At 40.6% G+C, this 21,306-nt stretch overlaps 1 protein-coding gene across 2 annotated transcripts in view; it reads right to left on the reverse strand.

Moving 5' to 3' along the window:
- The window catches only part of DDR2 (discoidin domain receptor tyrosine kinase 2), a 93,034-nt gene that overhangs the window by 25,022 nt on the left and 46,706 nt on the right, over positions 1-21,306 (reverse strand). For both annotated transcript variants that reach the window (XM_004751417.3, XM_004751416.3), the window contains exons 3-7: positions 9,744-9,846; positions 8,069-8,300; positions 7,613-7,760; positions 7,125-7,230; positions 3,113-3,296 (exon numbers count right to left, since the gene is read on the reverse strand). In XM_004751417.3, the coding sequence (XP_004751474.1) occupies positions 3,113-3,296; positions 7,125-7,230; positions 7,613-7,760; positions 8,069-8,300; positions 9,744-9,846 (773 nt within the window). The remainder of the gene's footprint in view (positions 1-3,112; positions 3,297-7,124; positions 7,231-7,612; positions 7,761-8,068; positions 8,301-9,743; positions 9,847-21,306) is intronic.

Consider the following 21,306-nt stretch of genomic DNA (forward strand, 5'->3'; position numbering starts at 1 on the left):
CCTTCCAACAGGTTTAACTGAGACACCTGAAATAGTACACATTCCAAAAATGATTTCATCTCTCTCTTTAAAAATCTCATGTCAAGGGCTGCGTATTAGCATTTTTCAGCCAGAGACGCAAGACTTCATAATCTGTCTTGACGAAGTTCAGTTTAGGTAATGCCATTCTGATGAGGACATGGAAGCTTCCTCAGGGATATTTTCTGAGATGAGAAAAGAAGGTCTTACAGAAAGTAGCTTGCATTCTCTTCCCCGCTGCCCTGACACTTTCACCAGGATATCTGTATGGCTTGTAAAAGGGTCCTAAGAAACAAAGATCCCACAACAGTTCCTCTGGAGCACCTTGGTGTGCCCAACATCCTTCAGAAATGGAATGTGCATATTTGTAACTAGGTCAGGTCCCTCGTGGTTGTTCACTGACATTTCCTCTGGCTCAGTTGTACATGGAAAATGGAGCTGTGCTGGTCTCAAGTCCCTGAATTAAAAGACTTCATAGGCTGGAAATGTCTCATTGCCATTCTGGGAAGATATTTGCTATTTGCATTTTAATGTCTTGGTTAGGCCCTGCCTGCATTGTAAGCCTTCGACTGTCTTTGATACCCTCCTCTGTGTTCTGGAGGGCAACTAGAGGACTACCGTTCAGAATTTATGTTTAGCTAAAGAAACAGCAGCAAAGATTGTAGAAATGTTATGATCGAAGAAATGAGCAGAGATACTCTGAAAGAATAGAATAAAATCACCTACTCAGACTCTCTATTTCTTAATGAGCTAGTGCTCAGGTAGGTATGACCTGCCTGTGGCCAGTCAAAAACAGAGTGGAGTCTAGAACCCTAGACTCCTAGTCCATTGCCCTCACCAATACCACACCACACAGAAATGGAACAAGTCGCCTTGACTTCTCCATTTGGATTTTCCTGTAAATGTTTTAACGATGAAAACATCTGTTAGTATCTTCCTTGGGATGAATTAGCTGTTCCAGTTTACTGAGCGCAAGTCAATGGAGCAAAGCTAAGAAAAAAGAATCTTAAAAAAATACCATCTACAGCTTCAATAGATTTTTCAGATTTTTTTGCAATCTGCAAAATGTTGGATAAGTAGCCTGTCGGGGAGGTAATAATCTCTCCTACAGATGTTTTGGGAATTCTCCTGGAATGCAAATAAATGGTATAGAATTTCATTCCCCTGTGGACTTAACACATTTATTTAATAAATACGATACATTTTAAAAGGACAGTAATATACTTCAATAGAATATTTTGACTGTATTTAAGGGGCACGGGAAATGACAGTAATTTGCCTAGAAACCAATAACTACTTTCTAGAAGATGTTAGCAACCTGTAAGTCATTTTTTGTATTTTATTTGTCTCAGAAAAATTAAAATACACTAGAGACTTGTTTGGCCTCAAGAGGACAGACTCTAAGATAGAGAAGATTCTGGTACCTGCTTACTGCAGAATACGCTTTTGAATAATTCTGACCTGTGATAAACTAATTAGACAGAGCTACAGGGGACTCAGGGAGATCAAGGTCTATTGACTAAATATTAAAAAACTTTGTGGAGAGTTTAAAATACATTTTATTATTTGTGAGACTAAAAATTACCCCAATGATATATTTTTGTGAATTGATACATTTGTTCTTAGATGCATGTGGGTATCTCACTATTCAGCGATAGAAATAAATTTTCCCTGGAGCTAGATATTTAGCACTATGTGTATTCCCCTCCCCCCTCCAGAAAACCCTCTGAAGGATAAGTGTTAGACACACAACTGCACACACTTACATTTTTACAACTGCTAAGAAGCCATCCTTGAACAATATAAGGGCAGATGGGCTCGTGTTGATCCTTCTGTTCTCAACCTAAACGTTTGCTCATTTAACTAATAGCTATTAAACCAGTTAGGAGATATTATCACATTAACATATGAGGGTAATATAACAGACATGGATTTCCTCTTTGACTCCAAGTTTGTGCCAAGAGTAACAAATTTTAATGATATCAAAGATTTGCTTCTTCTGGGTCCTCATCTCATCCTACATATCTCCATTTGCAAATAAAAGGTGTCTTCCCCCCACTGAATGGCAAATCATCCCAAGAGGATTTAGTCAGAGGCAGCATCACCAATCTGTTGGCCATTAATATTCTGTACCCGTCTATGAAGAGGGGAAATAACAGATGAACAGGGGTCCATGTGTGAGGTCAAATTCACATGCCCACTCTCTTGGGCCTTATCCTGGTGTCCTCTCATGCTCCTCAATAAACCAGTAAGAGTTATACATGGACCACAAAAACTTCAGGGGTCTCCCTTACACTCGACAAAAGGACTTTCCACTGTTAAGCCCCAGTTTTCCTCAAGCTTAGAGTTCCGGTTGGAGGAGCATGAAATCTGGTAGGACAACCAGACAGAAGATATGCTGTTGCAAGAGATAGGAAACAAAGAACTCTGGAAACAGAAGAGTGTGGAGCCTTCTGTCATGACATCTCAGTGACCACGGAATAGAAGAAACAGGGTAGATGTGGAAAGTCATTTCAAGGACAAGATACAAAATACTCAATTCTTCCACTGAAAATTAGAGTGGCAATGAGCCATCCTTACTGATAAAAGCATGTCCCTCAGGAGCACTGGGCAGGGCCATAAAATGATTTCCATGGGTTCTATTTACTTTTGCTTTTGTGAGCCCCTCCCTCCATAAAAAATTAAAATTGTATTTTGAAATTGTGTCGTTAAAACAGATGAAAATTATGTTTGACCCTAAAATCTCTTTTTTTCCCCCTGACATTAAAAGAAGTTAAAACATTTCCATAGGCCTTCAAAGTATTGTGGGCTCTAGACACTAGACCCACTGTGCCTAATGGTATGTAGACGTTGATGTTGGAACAATAACAGAAAACATTGAGCAATAGTGACCCAGTCTAACCCCCTTATTAATAAATGAAGCAAGAAGCCCAGAGATGAAGTGATTTGGAAATGCATGTAGCTCATTAGTGGCAAAATAACAATTTGAATCCAGTTCTGCTGACACCACCCAAGGTTCTTTCTAGCATGCCTTTTCACTACACCATTATCTTGGCTTTTTTGTACACGTTCCACCATACCTAACACCACTGACCTTCATGGTCGTGAAATTCCTGATTCGGTCAAATTCAAACATGATCTCAATGTAACCACTGGGAGCACTTTCATTCCTCCAGCCCACGTAGTCATAGCCCGGCCACACGTGGTATTCGTGGGTCTGAGTGAAGTCATCCAAGCCAGATACCCCATCTGTCAGCTGGCCCAACCCTTCAGTCATGCTGCTCAAGCCAAAGGAAGAGAAGGGAAAGGGAGAGAGGAATTAATTGCATATTCATGGAAGAGCTTTTATACCCAGCTTCTTCACCCTGGGTTTTGTAAGAGTTGATTATCTTGAAGGTTGAAGAATTATGAAAAATCCAGTATATTTTATAGCATTAATGCATTTATCCTGCATCAATGGAGAACAAAGAATTTCATATAAATGAATTTTACAAAATACTTAATGCTTACTGCTTTAGTAACCAAGCTTTAAACAATATTTTATCATTTTATAAGAAAAGCTTTCTATAACCTATTGCATCCTTACCTATTCTTGTAGACTGAATGTAATGTTTTTATATACATACTCAGTATTATCAAATGCATTTGATTAATTAATCCATTAACAAGTAAATGAGCGAATGGATGGATAGATGCATAGAATGAACACGACAGTAGGTAGTAGCACTTGACCATCACTCAATAAATAGTCCCAGAGCTTGTTGGAAATTTTTCTGACTCTCCTTTGACTGTATGTTGTCATTTTTCAGTGAATCAATTCCACAGAAGCCAGCCATGCCCTCTTCTACCCCACATCCAACATTCCAATTTGATGTCAAACTAAAGGGGGGAAAAGTCATCAATGCCAAACTTAAATACTAATTTATATGTAATTTTAATTAAATTGGTAGGATACAGATTCATAGAATAGAACACATGAATTACATGAGGGTTTAAGGCATTGGATTTAGTCTTGTTTTCTAGATTGGCATGCTTTCCACTTCTGATTGTAAGGCTCTGCTTGATTGGTATGTGGGATGATTGTGTATTTATGTTAATTTGGCTATTATTTTTAGCTTTCTGTTTCTATTTGGCCTTCTTTTTATGGAGAGACAGAGCAAGAACTCATCCACTGTGACTTCACTGTCCTCATGCTCTGCATTGCCAAGTTCAAACGGTTAAGTCAGGAGTCTCTCAAATGAAGAGATTGGGATACTCACCCTCAAGCAATAATACATGTGCCCCTTGAGTTTATGTATAAGTTGTGGATTCACAAAAGAAAAATTGAGTGATTATGCCAGCCTTACAGATGCACTTTTAAATTTATTTATTCATTGAAAAATGTTGGGCAAATTATAAAATTTGACTGGCCTTATCCACAGTGACCAGAGCCTGGATCTCCCTTCCAAGGATTTGCCATCTTTTTCTTCTCTCTACAGATCAGAAGGCTAGGAGAACATAAGTTTACTTGCAATAAATATATTTCCCATTGTCCCCATAATAAAAAATCCCCATGAAACTTAAGAAAAGCACCACAAATGAAAAATTAATTTCTTTTAGTCAAAATTAAATCAAATGGGGATGGGTAAGGAAATAAACTTTCCCGGTTTACTTCATATCCTTTAGATTGTTAGAATTCCTACAACAAGCATGTATTACTTCTGTAAAAAGGTAACTTTTACTATTAAAACTATCTATTCCCGAGATTCTGAATCAGGTAGCTTACACCTCATCACCCAGGCACACTCCATAGAGATAACCTCACTATCTCAGTTAACAAGTGGAAAGTGACTGTGTTGAAATCTCTGCAGTTCCTCTTTACCTTCCCTGTTAACAGTGCCTTATTTATCCATTTGAATGTCCTGCTATTCCCTTAAATTTATATCCCAAACTAGATCCATCACCACCCCTTTCTAAACTAAATCTTTCACCTAAGTTTCCCATTTCTGCCCATTATAATCGTTCACACCCAATGGCTCAGTGAAAGTGCCTAGGAGACCATATGTACCAAAGTATGACTGTTGATGAATAAATGCCCACCCAAGGTTTCATCTACCTCTTTTCCTCACCCAACTGTCTCACACTTAAACCCAATCAGATTGCAAATGGTCCCTATGTGAATGTCTCCTCCCATTCCCAAAGTCACCATTTTGGCCTTAGTCCTTCATTCTTTTCATTGGACAGAGTTCACAATTAGAAAATGTCCCCCATCACCTCCTCTTTTGACTCAAATCTAACCTTTGTGAGCTGCTTGATTAATCTGTTTAAAGCACAGTTCCAATCTTGTCCTTCTCCAGCTTTAAAAATCTTCAATGACTTGTCCTGTGATAGTTATATTTATGAAGAAAAAACAACTCCCCCTCCTCCTCTCTTCCTGGCCCTGACATTAAAGTTCCTCCAAAATACGACATCATCTGCCCAGTCATGCTTCTCATCTATTATTTTGCTATATAAGTATCGCTGATGATTAACTTAATGATTGATCTTTAGCCGACATTTCCCCAAACTTTAAGTGTGATTCTTTTGTTCCTATGCTATGCACTCTGCCTCAAATGCCATTTCAAGATTCTTTACCTATGAAAGTTCTACCCATCCTTTGGGACCCACTTTAGTTTCAGCTATTCCATCATAACTTTGCTGGTTTTCCAAATCAGATAAAATTTACATGTATTTAGCACTTTACCTTTAAAAAATGCTTTTCTTATACATTTTTATAACTTAAGCAAATGGAAATAACTTTCATGCCATGAATCCAGGTGTTTTCACTCCTAGTGCTGTACTTTCCTGCCCTAGTCCCCATTCCTAACTGGGAGCTTCTTTAAGGTAGGATCCAGGACTTCCTTATATTTTTGAATCCCTACCAAGTCTGGCCAAATTCGTTATAGGTAGCAAGAGTGGATTAGCAAAGATTTATGAATCTAAAATGGATTCAATTGATCTCAATGTCCTCTATACCTTGAGTAAATGTCAGTTGGGGAGTGGCTGAATGAAATGATGCCCATACAGTTTAAGTGAACAGAAAACAACAGTGACTAAGCAGATGGAAAGGAAGTAGCTGGAAATCAAATACTGGGTGAGTCAGGTCTTCACTGAGGGGATGGCAGTTGCCGGGGCGCTGCGGGGGGTTGGGGGAGGCATGGAGGACAGGAGTTTATTCTTCACACCTAAAACAATGGACGTCCTGGAATCCCTCACTCCCCTTCCAGAGACTACCACTAGAAATCTCCATTCTCTAGTCTGGACTTAATCTCTCTTCCAGGCGCAATCTTTGCAGACAAAGACCAAGCTAAGAGAGAGAAAAGTGTCAAAGTGGACTAGAATAAGAGTGGCAAGGCTCAGAGTGAAGTGATATAGGAGGAACATCTCTCACCCAACCCTATTACTGTGTCCGACTCCTCCACCATGGCCCTCCCTAGGCCCATTTCAGGACTACACTGGCCGTCTTCGCTGCTCCCAGCTCGAGCTTCTGCTGCAGTCAGACCATTTCTGTCCTCAGCCTTGTTCCCCTTCCTCTGCACTTTTCTGCCCACGTCCTCTGCTCTAAATCATATCATCCTAGAAACTCTCCTTGTCTATCATAAGCCTTACGAGTCTCCTTTTCATGACTTCCAAAGCATTTCCATTTATGGGGTACAGTCTTCTTGAACCTCTTGACCTGTCCAATTTAGTATACTTATAACTTCAGTTCTTCTGGTCTTTCATCTCTATAAGTAGGCCATTATTTGTGTCAGACCATATGTCCTGTTTTAAGGATATATATATATATATATATATATATATATATATATATATATATATCCATTCTTAGAACTATACCACAATTTCAGTTCTCACTTTGTGTAATTTGTTGTTTCCCCTGTCTTCCCAAACTAAGACCTCAGTTCCTTGCAAATAAAGAGTCCCTATTTTACTTCATCTAAATTATCTCACAATGCCTAATACAGAGTCTAAATAAACACCAGCTGGTTGACCAGTTGATTAATTATTAATCCAAAACCATAATAAAATGCTATTCTCTTCTAGTGGCCACTTTTCCATTCTGATAACCAAAGTTTCCCAGAATTTACCTGTACCCAACAGCTCCATCATAGACAGAATCATTGAGGTAAATGATGGAGCCTCCAGGGAGTACGAACTGCTGTCCCGCTGGAGCACTGTAAGACACCAAGCCATCTGCCAAGGAAACAGGTGTGTCAGTGCCTTAGGAAGGAAAGGCACCCACTGCTTAGACCAACTATCCCAGGGAGCTACACAAGACTTCATGGGTGAAATCTTGTTCAATGCATCTGCACAGAACTCAATCTGGGCACAAAGGGAGCACTGCCAAGGAGCACTCCTCAGTGGCAGTCACTGAAATGACTCAGATTGCATCATTTAATGTATAGAGCACCGGACGCTGGTGAAGGAACAATGTCCTTTCTTGGCTCGAGCCTAGAGGAATCACTTCACTCCAGAGATGACTAATCCCATACCTTTCTGACTTGTTTGCCTTTATTTTCCAGGGGTTGGGGTTTTTAATAAGATCTATAAGCTTTCTCTCTCTCTGGAAACCTACCTAGCCAGACACAGCCATAGAGCTCCACCCGCATGCACACATTCATGGAGTGGTCAGTGACTGGAATGAAGCGGACAAATCTAGCCACGATGGGTGGCTCCAAGTCCTTTAGGAAAATGTCATAGGGGTTACTATTCCCATCCAGCACCTGAGGAAAGAGAAGAGAAAGGGGGGGAAAATGCTATCAGGTTATGCTGACTCTCCCTCATCAACCCTTTCAGGGACCCTCTCTTTTGAACTGAAGGAGCAGAATGTATCCTTTCAGTTTTCTCAGCAACCTTGATATTCCTCCTGGTCCTCCCACCTTGCCCTCCCTCATCCTTGGTCCCACATGGACAAGGGCATGCCAGGTCTGTGTGTGCACATACCTACAAGACAGCCTGTGTACTTCCTCTTCTAGCCTAAGTCAAAATATGGTCCTGGACATCTCAGGGTCTGGATGTCTCTTCTTCCTACCTGTTTCCCATGCCGATTCCGCCAAGAGATCCAGCGAGTGCCATCCCGACTGTAATTGATCTTGTACATGGGGGCAAATTCAATGCCATGGCCCCCGGCATGGCGCCCTTGGGTCCCCACCAGAGTAATAAAGTGCAGGGTGTGCAAGTCAATCTGTAGGAACTCCTTCAGGTCATCGGGTTCCACCGGAATCTCAGGGCACCAGGCTCCATCCCCTTCTTCTGAGTCCAGCCTTGAGACACAGGGTAGGGAAGACAAAGAGAAACCATGAAACCAGGGTTGTTTACCAATCCACAGCAAGCAGCTGCCCTGTCCTGAGGGGAGAGAAAAGGCTGCAGCCCCACTTTAAAAAGATTCTTCGGGTCTCCCCTCAAGCCTGACTGCTACCACCTGTGGTCAGTCCCCTGGCCCTGGGGCACTATGAAACTGAGAAAGACGCTTACCATCAGGGCCTAGAGGCCTTCAGATCAGATTTAGTCTTTATTTCTCATCCTGATTTAAAGACCTCAAGGGAAATGAAACCCTTTCTACCCTATACTCCCCCATGAGTCATTTTACCACCCCCTTCCACTTTCAGTCCCAGCATAACAAGGGTGGCCACTCCTTGCTTGGATATCAAGTTATAGGAAGGAGGAGGGAGGGATCATAAGATCCCCAGTGTGGGTTATGTAATGCAGTGGAATTTTAACCAACGGGATGGGCACGGCAGCCCAGCAAAAAGCCATGGGAACCCATGATGAGAGTGAGGGGCAGGAGTGTGTCAGGGGAGCAGTAAATAATCTGCTTTCATTTTATTACCTCCAAGCTGAGCTACCAGTGAACAAAATTGTGAAATCAGTATAAGGTTTATTTTGGGAGCCTCTTACCACTTTCCCTCTTCCCTAAAATGTCCCTTTTCTCACAGATGTCACCTACTCATCACTGTTCTCTTCCAACCCCACCAACCATCACTCTCCTCTTTCACATACCAAGAAATTATGGGGAAGGTTTATTGAGGTTGCTTTTCTTATGGGTAATTCCATTTTAACAGAAATCAACACTTTACACCAAAAGAATTAGATTCCAGGAAGAGGAGGATTATGCCCTAACAAGCAGACTAGTTTTTGACAAGGGAGTTCATTGCTTTAGAGGACCCCTGCTTAGGCCACTAGGAACCCACCATAATCTTTATGGATGAGGATGGCCCTTCTATAAGGGCCAATTCTTCCCTTAAGAGAAGGGAAGAATTTATTGGAGGCCTCATCATATGCTGAAAGCCTTCATGTTTTGCACTGTGAGTGATGTTTCACAGACACCCACTGAGAGGAGGACTGAGTCTCCTAGTTCCCAGTGTCCCATCTCATCTTCATCTTCCCCTACCTACCACTGTCACCAGCTTCCTGCAGTTGCTCACAGTGAGAAGGTGAGTAAAGCAAATCCACTGCATATCAATGAACCCATCTGTTGTGGGTAGTGCCATGCAAGGCCCTGTGACTGGGATGGGGTTGCCAGACCAGCACATGGCACCCAGCCCTGAATTCTCTTTCTGAAAACATACAGAACAGGACAGGCCCACTTGATGTTCTTCTCTCACACCTCCCAGGTCCCATTAAATACCACCCTTCTTCCCGAGTCCCTTGAGTCAGAAAATGTACCCAACTCAGGATTTAGGCTTTCTTGGGGTATCCATCCTCACCTTCCGTATTTGGCAGCTGTGGATTCTGACCACTGACTGGAAGCTGTGATGTCCTCATCTGGAATGTGGCCTCCTGACATGCCCAGAGGATAGCGGCATATGGCTAGACCAAGAGAAACCAAAGAAAAAAAGAGAGGAAATACTTTTCTTCTTATTTCTGAAGATCCCCTGCCCCTTTTAGGAATAACATAATTGATTGCCGGACAGGGAAACAGGGGGCTTAGATTTTTCACAGCCTTTCTATGACCCCAGTTTGATTACCCTGACTCTCTCAGGCTTTTCTCCCTGACCCTGCCTCCAAACTTATTAGCATCCAATCCCTTGAGCACTGACCTTCAGCCACACCTATCTTTTGGTTCAAAATCTGACAAGTAATGTAACATAATTCAGTGTGCTGATTTATCCTTTTATTTGGTAATAAGCTCGTGCCCCCCCCCCCATTTCCCTATTAGAAGATGTGCACTTCTAACCAGTTTCCCAACTGTGCTGAATCATCTTCACAGTCACTAGGTACCACTTGTGATCCAAAGCATTCTCTTTTCCTAGGTAGCTGATAGCACAAAATTATGGTGTGAAGCCAACAAACTCTCCTATGAAGGGACTAAACACACAGCTTTGGCCCTCATCAGCACCATGTTTTGGCCTCTGGCTAATAATAATAACCTCTGGAGAGAGACTTCTACCTTCAGCCAAGACAGAGTAACAGGAACCAGACTTGCTCTCCTGGGTGAAACAACCAAAAAAATGGACAAAGTATACAAAAGACTGGGTTTCAATACAACGACATCCCTGAGAGACTGGGGACAAAGAACATGAGTCCTACAGTGGCACCAGCTTGCTGCTGTGACAGAGTCAGGTTGCAGCACAGTAAGTGAGAACTCAGGCACAGTCTAGAGGATTCCCCAAATCAAGGAGACAAAGAGAAGAGTTTGGAGAGGCCACAGGGATCTAGGGCTGCCAGGGAAATACAGGATTCCTAGCTAAACTTAAATTTCAGATAAATAACGAATCATTTTTAGTGTAAATATGTACGATGCAATTTTAAAAATAGCAGGCATGTATAGAAGCAGAAAAATAGAACTTTTAATGAGAAAAAAATCAATCAACTGAAACTGATTCAGAACTTATATAAAAGTTAGAGTTTAAGAAGAAGACTATTCAAACAGTTATAACTATATTGTACATGTCCAAAAATACAAGGTCAGCCACCGTGGGAAACAGTTTGGAGGTTCCTTAAAAAATTTAAAAAAGAATTACCATATGACCCACTACTAGGTATTTACCAAAAGAATACACAAATGCTAATTTGAAGAGATATATGCATACGTATGTTTATTGCAGCATTACTTACAGAAAAGATATGAAAGCAGCCAAAGTGCCCAACGACAGAAGAATGGATAAGGAAGAAGTGGTACACACACACACACACACACACATGGAATATTGGTCAGTCGTGAAATAAGAAGATCTTGCCACTTGCAGCAACATGGATGGACCTACAGTGTATAGTGCTAAGAGAAATAAGTCAGGGAAAAGGCAAATACGATATAATTTCACTCACATGTGGAGTTTAAGAAACAAAACAAATGAACAAACAACAAAAACAGAGAAAGAGAGAAAGAAACAAAAAAAACCCAGTCTCTTAAATACAGAGAACAAAGTGGTGGTTGCCAGAGGGAAGGTACATGGTGAAGATGGGTGAAACAGATAAAGAGAATCAAGAGTACAGTTAATCTTGAAAACTGAGAAATGTCGAACTATTTGATCATTATATTGCACACCTGAAACTAATATAACACTGAATGTTAATTATACTTAAATAAAAATAATAACAACAACAACAAAAATAAGGAAAGCTATAGGTGATATAGAAAGGATATAAACCAAATTTCTAGAGAAGAAACTTGACTGTGTGAGAAAAGACACTGGATAACATGAAAGGAAGATCACACATTAAAGAAAAGATTGGTGAACTTAAAGACAGATATAGAAATTATCCAAAATGAAACAATGACAGAAATCAATCAAATAATCAATCAAGCAACAAAAAACCAGAACGTTAGTAAGTTCTGGAACAATTTCAAATATCCTCATACACATGTAAATGGACCTCTTAAAGAAGAGGAGAAAGGAAAACAAAGTATTTAAATAAAACATGGTGGAAATTTTTTTCAAATTTGATGAAAGTGTAAACCCAAGATGTTCAGTGACCTGAAGCATGAGAAACATGAAGAAAATTACACTAGAGTACATCATAATCCAACTGCTTAAAACAGGTGATAAGGAGAAAAGTTTTTAAGCAGCCAGAATAAAAGAACATGTTATGAAAAGAGGACCAAAGATAAAAATGACAGCAAATGTCCCACGGGAAACAGTAATTATATAGTAAACATATAAGATGGGTTTTCATGTTATTTACATCTCTTTACGTGGTAATTGACTATTTAAACAGAAACAGTAACAATATACTGTGGGGTTTACAATATATACAAAAATAAAATGCATGTAAACAATAGCATAGGGCTGAAAAGGGAAAAATGGACGTTATCTTGTTGGAAGATTTTTATACTATATGAAGGGATATAATATCACTTAAAGATAGACTTTATTTAATTAAAGATGTATATGACAAATCCAAAAGCAAGTGGAAAATAGCATTTTCTTTTTTTTTTAAGATTTTTATTTATTTGACTGAGTGAGGGAGAGTGCATAAGCAGGGAGAGCAGCAGGCAGATGGAAAGAGAGAAGCAGGTTCCCTGCTGAGCATGAAGCCTGATGTGGGGCTCAATCCCAGGATCCCCAGATTATGGCTTGAGCCAAATGCAGATGCTTAACCAAGTGAGCCACCCAGGTGCTCCTAAAATAATGTTTTCAAAAAGATTTATAGCTAGTAAATCAACAAGAGATAAAATGGAATAAAAAAATACAATTCATTAAAAGAAAGCAGAAAACCACAGACAAATTACAAGTAAAAGGATGAAAAAGATATACCATAAAAACTTTATTTAAAAAAAAAGCTTGAGTTGTCATATATTAATACCAGACATAGCAGATTTTAACAGAATAAATAAAGATGGTATTTCACAATGATAATGGTGTTAGTTCATCAAGAACACATGACAGTCCTAAATATGCACATAACAGAACTTTACAACAAATGAAGCAAGAAAAAAAAAAAAGACTGCAGGGAAAATTGAACAAAACCACAATTATATATGGAGATTTCAATATTTACATCTCGATAATTGGAAAATAAGTGAACAGAAAAATCAGTTCAGGATATTGAAGATTGGAACAACATTATCCACTAGTTTTATATAACTGACATTTATAGAACTCTACCCAACAACATTCTTTTAAAGTGCATATGCAATATTTACCAAGATAGACCATATTCTGAATCATAAAACAAGCTGCAATAAATTTTAAATATTCAAGTCATACAAAGTATGTTCTCTGTCACAAAGTAATTACTATTTAGAAAAATAAATAATGGAAAAGTATCTGGAAAATCCCCAAATATTTGCAAACTAAATAGAACTCTTCTGAATACGCCATGGGTCAAATGAGAAACCAAATGGGAAACTAGAAAGTATTCTGTACTATAAGATAAAGAAAAAAGAACATAACAAAATTTGTGGATACCACTTGAGAAGTACTTATGGGGAAAATTACCAGAGTAAAAGCCTACATTAGAAAGGAAGAAAGATCTTGAAACTATGACCTCAGTTTTCACCATTAGAAACTAGAAAAAGTAGAACAACAACAAAAAAATACAAAGTAATTACAAAAAGAAAATAATAGATATATTAGTAGAAATCAATGAAATAGAAAACAGAAAAGTTCCTTAAAACCAAAAGTTGGTTCTTTGACAAGATTTAAAAAGAAAAAGCAAAAAAGAATTTCAAGCCAGACTGATTGGGAAAGAAAAAAGAATACACTACAAATATAAAGAATGTGAGAAGTTACCGAGGAACAGATACTATAGATGTTGAAAATATACAGTTAAAACTGTAAGCAGTTTTATGCCAACAATTTCAACAACTTAGATAAAATAGTCAAATTTCTTGAAAATACAAACTACCGGGGCCTCTGGGTGGCTCAGTGGGTTAAGGCCTCTGCCTTCAGCTCAGGTCATGATCCCAGGGTCCTGGGATCAAGCCCCGAGTAGGGCTCTCCACTCAGCAGGGAGCCTGCTTCCCTTCCTCTCTCTCTGCCTGCCTCTCTGCCTACTCGTGATCTCTGTCTGTCAAATAAATAAATAAAATCTTAAAAAAAAAGAAAATACAAACTACCAAATCTCACTTATAAGGAAATAGATAACCAGAATATCCCTGTATGTTCTAAAAAAATTAAATATATGGTCAATAACCTTCCTACAAAAAAACCCTCTAGCACAAGATGATTTTACTTTTGAATTCTACCGAATATTTCAGAAAGAAAAAAAATAGCAAGCACTAACAAACTCTTCCAGAAAATCAGAGAGGATATTTCCTCATTCATTCTATGAAATCAGCATTACTCTTATATAAAAACCAAACAGAAACATTATAAGAAAACTATAGATTAATAACCATTATCAACATAGATGCAAAAACAAACTTTTAGTAAATTGAATCAAAAATATATAGAAAGGATAATACATCATGACGAAGTGGAGTTTATTCTAGGAATGCAAGGCTGGTTTGACGTTCACAAATCTTTCAGTGAAATTCATCACAAACCTAAAAAGTGAAACTGTAGCATCACTTCAATAGGTACAGAAAAGCATTTGATAAAATCAAACATCCTTTCCTGATAAACCCTGTCAGCAAACTAGAAATAGAAAGGAACTTCCTCAGGGTACCTGGATGGCTCAGTCATTAAGCATCTGAGTCTTGATTTTGGCTCAGGTCATGGGCTCAGGGTTGTGAGATCCAGCCCCGAGTTAGACTCCACGCTAAGTATGGAGTTTTCTTAAGTCTCTCTCTCTCTCTCGGGGTGTCTAGGTGGCTCAGTGGGTTAAGCCACTGCCTTTGGCTCAGGTCATGATCTCAGGGTCCTGGAATTGAGCCCCACATTGCTCAGCAGGGAGCCTGTGTCCCCCTCTTTCTCTGCCTTCCTTTTGCTTACTTGTGTTCTCTCTCTCTCTATCAAATAAATAAATAATTTTTTTTTAAAAAGATTCTCTCTCTCTCTTTCTCTCTCTCTCTCCCTCTGCTCCCACTCCCCTGTTGTCTCTCGCTTGCTTGCTCTTTAAAAAAAAAAAAAAGAAAGAAAGGAACTTCCTCAATACAAACACATGTAACAGATTATAAAAAGCCATATGCCAAAAAAATGAACTTAGAAAAAAAATAGAACAACTTAGAAGAAATGGATAAATTCCTAGAAAGATGTAAACTACCAAAAGTAAAGCAGGAAGAAAGAGAAAATTTGAACAGACCAATCACCAGCAATGAAGTCCAATGAGTACAAAAGACAGTTTCACAGGAAAATTCCACCAAACATTTAAAGAAGAATTAATACATATTCTTCTTAAACCACTTCAAAAAACACAAGAGGAAGGAATCATCCTGACACCAAAACTGGATAAGGACACCACAAAAAAAGAGAACTACAGACCAATATTTCTCATGAATATACTCTCTCATGAACATAGATGCAAAATCCCCAACAAAATATTAGCAAATGTAATCCAACAATATACTTTTAAAAATCACACACCACAATCATATGGGATTTATTCCCAGGATGCAAGGGTGGTTTAATACCCACAATACAATCAACATGCTATATTGCATCAATAAGAGAAAGGATAAAAACCGTCTGATCATTTCAACAGATGCAGAAAGAGCCTTTGACAATGTACAACATCCATGATGTCATTTGATACTTTCAGAAACAGTATGATGAAGCAAAACCATATACAGCTGCTTTGGCAAGAGTCATGACCATCTACCCACTGAAACTTCTAGGGTTCCTGACCACTGCATTTTCCAAGTCAAATTTGAGTCAAGGGAGGAACGTGGGATCTAGTATCATTTTGTCTAATCTGGTCAGATGTATAATTTCTCCATCTGAGGTGACAGGTTCTACAAATAATAATTATGCCGGAATCTCAAGTGTAATTCTGGGCTGTTCAGGAATGAAGCATCAAATTCTCAAATTCTAAACCCTCTGGAATGTGAAATTGAAGGGAGGAGTAAGAATGAGGAAATATTGATACAGGACACCAGTGAGGCCCAAATTACCAGTGAGTGAGGTCAATGAACATTTCAGAAATCACTCACAGGGTGTGCCCTCTCTTGTGGTCCACCCCTCCATGCCGTGAAGGCCATACCCTGATTCAAAGCCTATGCTAAGTGTTTTAACCCTGGTACTTAGTGCCTCTCAGTATCAGTGACTTAATGGCAAGGAGAAGTTTCTCGACACCTTTATCCCACATGCCACGTGACCCAGTCCAGTTTGCCAGAACACTTACATTGGCATTTGGGACACAAGCCAGCTACTAATAAACTAGACCTTTGCTTTCCCTTTGTTATTGTTCTCTATGTGTATAATTCCCTCAAGGACTTTCTGGGGAGGGAGCTTGGCTAGCCAAGGCAGGAAACCCCTGCTCCTTTGGCTATCATTCATGTCCTGGTGCCCCCAATTGCTGTCTTGACTCCTAAAATACAGCTCTTCACAGTTTTCAAAGTTGTGTCCCATTATTTCTACCTGTTGACCCCTACAATAACCCTACATGGTAGACAGGGTCTGTGTTATTATTCTCAGTTTTTACACGAGGAAACAAACCAGTTAAAATCCCACACCTATTAAGCAGTCCAAATCCAAAATGAGTCCCAATGTACTAGACAGTCCCCCTCTGCTTTTTTAAATTTTTATTTTTTTAATTTCTTTTCAGTATACCAGAATTCATTGTTTATGCACCACACCCAGTGCTCCATGCAATACATGCCCTCCATAATACCCACCACTAGGCTCACCCAACCTCCCATCCCCTGCCCCTTCAAAACCCTCAGATTGTTTTTCAGAGTCCATAGTCTCTCATGGTCCATCTCCCGCTCTGCTTTTACCACAGCCGCAGCATGATGCAGGCCTTTCCTCCCAACACGTCAGGCCGAGGCAGAGTCTTGCAGATTAGTAAGAGCGTTTGTCCCTCCTTTCTGAAACCAAAGCTTTGTTCATGAATCCAGTCCTATCTCCATCCCCAGCATGACATTCTGCATATTTGCTTATTACGTTTCGAGTCCATGCAATCCTTGAGTTCCTATTCTCATTCATTCATTTATTCATTCATTCATTCATTCAGTGATTTTTTGGACCACTAGGGGGATATAGCCATAAACAAAACAAGTGCCTTGTGTCAGAGTTTGCATTCTAGTGTGGGGAAACAGACAACAGGCAAATGTAAGATGAGAGAAGATGGTAAGTGCTGTGAAGAAAAACAAGTGTGGAAAGGAAATAAGTGCACTTTCCTATAAAGAGATAAGGAAGGCCTCTCAGATGAGGTACTTTGAGCAGAGGCCTGAGTGGAGGAAGACAGTGAGCCCAGTGACTCTTAGAGGGCGGATGCTTCATGGAAAAGGGACAGGAAAACAAGAAAAAGGTCTTCTTGGTTGTTTCAGATCATCACAGAGGTCACACATCCGAAGTGGATAGACTAGCTTAAATTATTATCCAGCGTTGTCCCATTGCCCTGTAACAAACTTGGACAAAGCTAAACCAAATGGTTTTGGGAAAGAATAGTACCAATTTTGGTTAAATTCTCCTTCCTCCAATTTCCAACATTTTTAATATCTGTTTTGTAGCCTTAGGTACATAGTACTTTGTCATATAATTATTTGTGTGAAAGTCTGATGTCCCCCTCAGATGGCAAACTTCTTGGAGGGAAAAAGGGGGATAATATCTTCTTCAACTTTATTTCTCACTGCACATCTGGGGAGACAAAAGATGCTCATAATATTGATTGAAAAAAAGAGATAATATGGATTAGGAATAAGGATAAAATTGAGTAAAATATGTCTCCCTGCAAACCTTACCCCCCCCCCAGACTATTCCATCTCAAACAACTCCATTCTGCCAATTACTTGAGCCAAAAATCTTGAGGCCACCCTTGACTCTTTTCATACTCCCTATCCACCCCATCAGCTGATGAGAAATCCTGTTAGCCACCCTAAAAAGTTCCCATAGCCCATTTACTTCCCACTTACGCTGCTACCACTCTAGGTCAAACCACTACCTCTTATCAACAGGAAAAGAACAACAATCTCCCCACCCTGCCAGACTTCCTTTTCTCCACCTTGCCTAATGTATCTGTGAAAATGTAAGTCAGACCATGTAACTCTTCTGCTCATCACCCTCCAGGAATTTCCCACTTCACTCAAAATGATATTTAAAATGCCATGTGTGGTCTCCAGGAATCTGCACAGTTGGTCTTCAGCTGTCCTGGACCCCCATCCAGCACACCCATCACTGCTGTCTAGCCACTCTAGCTTCCTTGCTGTTCCGCAAACACACTAAGTATGCTTCTCTTTCCCGCATCAAAGTATTTAATTTAGTGATGGGAATAATCTGTGCAGGTTGAGGAAAGAGAAGTGAAAGACTGCATTTCCTGTTATTTTTCACGTTAACATATCCGAAATCGGAATGCATCTTACAAGCAAAGGGTGAGTCAGAGCTCAACTGTCTGGGGTTTTTTTCTTAGAGCTACACAAAACAGTGAGGCATGGTACAGTCAGGAGTGTCTTACATTTGATGAAGTACAGTAATAATAGCATCCATTTAAAAGCATTCGTGGGGGAAAGGGGGAGGGGGTAACTGGGGGGATGGGCATCTAGGAGGACACACGATGTAATGAGCACTGGGTGTTATGTAAGACTGATGAATCACTGGCCTCTACCTCTGAAACCAATAATACCTTATATGTTAATTAACTGAATTTAAATAAAATAAGATAAAATAAAAGCATTCGTCAAGTGTCAAACAGTGTGGTATTTTCTCACTTATTACTTCATATTTCTCACCAATTACCCAGCTATGGGTAAGAGTTTAAACAATAGCCCAAGGGGGTGCCTGCGTGGCACAGTTGGTTAAGAGACCAACTTTTAGTTTCGGCTCAGGTCGTGATCCCAGGGTCATGCGATCAAGCCCCATGTAGGGTCTGTGCTGAGCGTAGAGTCTGCTTGGAATTCTCTCTCCCTCTTCCTTGCTCCTCCTGCTCATGCTCCCCCCCCAAAATAAATAAATAAATCTTTTTAAAAACCTGCCCAAGTCCATTCATTGAGTAGATACTAAGTCACTTTTAGAATCTGACTCTAAAGACCGTCCTCTCGGTTATACAACCTCTGAAAATAAAGAAGATTTCAAATCCACTCCAGGATCTGAGCAAAGTTCACATCTTTTCTGGGCCTCAGTTTTTTCATGTGAAAAGCAAGGGCTGCATCAGATGTTTTCCAAGGCAGGGGTTCCCAAAAGCCGGTCCATGGACCAACCACTCGCTCTAGACTTGCTTGGGAAGGTTGTAGAACATCCGGTAAGAACCCCGTCTTAGAGACTTCGGGACATCTGAAACTGCCCAGGAACCTGCAGATCTAAAAAATTTCCCAGGTGATCCTGCTGTGCATTCAGGCTAAGGAATCACTGCTCCTAAGTCCCTTCCAGCCTGGACACATGGTGACTTTCTGGGGTCACTCCGAAGTCCAGAGACATCCACATTCACAGTCCCACTGGCCTCTCACTCCTGACTCTCATGCATCTCCAGTCCCTGGGCCACAAGTGTAGTAAGAACTTCTGTTTCTCGGAACATCTAAAGTAAACCAGAAATGGGGAAAGAGGGTCGCGTGGGGTGAGTCATGATATTGTTGCAAATAACTTCTCCACCAAGTACTGCTTATCCCGGGAACAGCAACCAGGGAGTTTTAACAGAGCTGCTTGTAGCTGAGCCATCATTACGAAACATGTGTCGATGCTTCCTGGGTTCAGGAATCCTGTCTATTTTGTGTTCTGACTGTAACTATGTAGGTACTTTCCATAGTTAACAAAGAAAGGAAGAGAAAGAGGGACAGAGATCCCACCTGTTCGGTGTCAGAGGTGTACCACTTCCCCTGCCCTCCCCCTCTGTCCCTCACCCCTGTCCCAAGGCTCTTTGCTCCCTTATCTATGACTGTGTTCGGGCCTAGCCTCCAAGTTGCTCGGGGACCAGCAGCCCCACCCCCACCTGGGAATTTGCTATAAATGCAAAGCCTCATTCCCCACCCCAGCCTAACAGAATCACTCTGAGGGGGAGCCTAACCAACTATGTGGTCACCAGCCCTCCAAGGACTCAGACGCGGCCCCACTTTCATAACTAGAAGGACTGGGGTACAAAAGGAGACTTTAGTTCTCCACATGGGAAAAAAAAAAAAAACCCACCACAATTTTAACTCTGTCGGCGTGTCCGACTTCTTATCCCCTCCAGGCCTTCCCTCACCCAAGCACGGGTAGACAGCAGTGGCAACGCCAGGACAAAAACTGGCAGGTCTCCCCGAGACACAGCACACCTGGGGACCAGGACAGGAAGGACAGACAACACATTTATTCCTGGGAGGAGGCAGCCAAGGAGTGAGAAGTAAACCTGTCCTTTGGGAGTCTGTCATCAGGTCTATTAGCAGATCCCACAATCCTACTTCCTGCAAATTTCGGGAGTCCTCCTGTTTGTCTTCTCGCAGCTGAACCTCTCTCATGCCATCTAGCTCTTCTTCCTGCCTCCTCCGCCAGCCCGTGTCCACATGGCAGCCCATGAGAGCTTCCTAAAACCTTATTCTGATAAGAACCTTCCAACAGCCTTAGGGACTTTCTGGGACCGTGTGGCCCATGAGGTCTGCAGGATCGGACCTCTGCCTACCTCCCCAGCCTCACCCTGGGCTCTCCCCACATCTCCACTCTCTAGATCCCAGCACACTGGTCTCATCCCTACTTCATAAATGCCCGAAGTACCTTCCGACCTCAAGGTCTCTCTGTGTGTCCTGTTTCTTTATCTGGAATGTGCTTCCCCTCCCCTCCCTTATCTGCTGACTCCCTCTCATCCTCCAGCTCTCAGGGAATTCCTCTGAGCCCTTGGGGAAAGTACATACTCTTAAAACGCACTGGTTCCCTTCTTAGTGTTCCTCACACTTGTAATACAAATAGTTATTTGGTTAGTTTGGTTCTCTCCACTAAACAGTTAAGTGGCATATGGCCAGGGAGCCTGTCTTTCTTTCTCTCTCTTGTTTCCCTAATTTCTAGCAGGGTGTCTGGCATTAACTGAGGGCTTGGTAAATATCTGCTTAAAAAAAAAAGCAATAAAGGAGGAGTTTTCTGTTATTCATAATTATGGGGCTTAAAAACAGAGACCTGGGAGATCAGAAGGTAGCCTTGAACAGTGATCTTTAACTAGCCAGTAGACATATAAGACTTCCTTGGTTTTGGGGGTCATTACATATCTATGGCAACCCATCTTTTCGTTCACATATTAATTTAATGAATGTATGTATTTAGTGTAAATTTATTTAGTGTTCATGAATTTACTGAACAAATAAGTTCCTGCTTATTGTCAAATTGTCTA

This window comes from Mustela putorius, unplaced genomic scaffold (genome assembly GCF_011764305.1).
Source record: "Mustela putorius furo isolate JIRA1106 unplaced genomic scaffold, ASM1176430v1.1 tig00000508_pilon_pilon_pilon, whole genome shotgun sequence".
Lineage (NCBI taxonomy): Eukaryota > Metazoa > Chordata > Mammalia > Carnivora > Mustelidae > Mustela > Mustela putorius.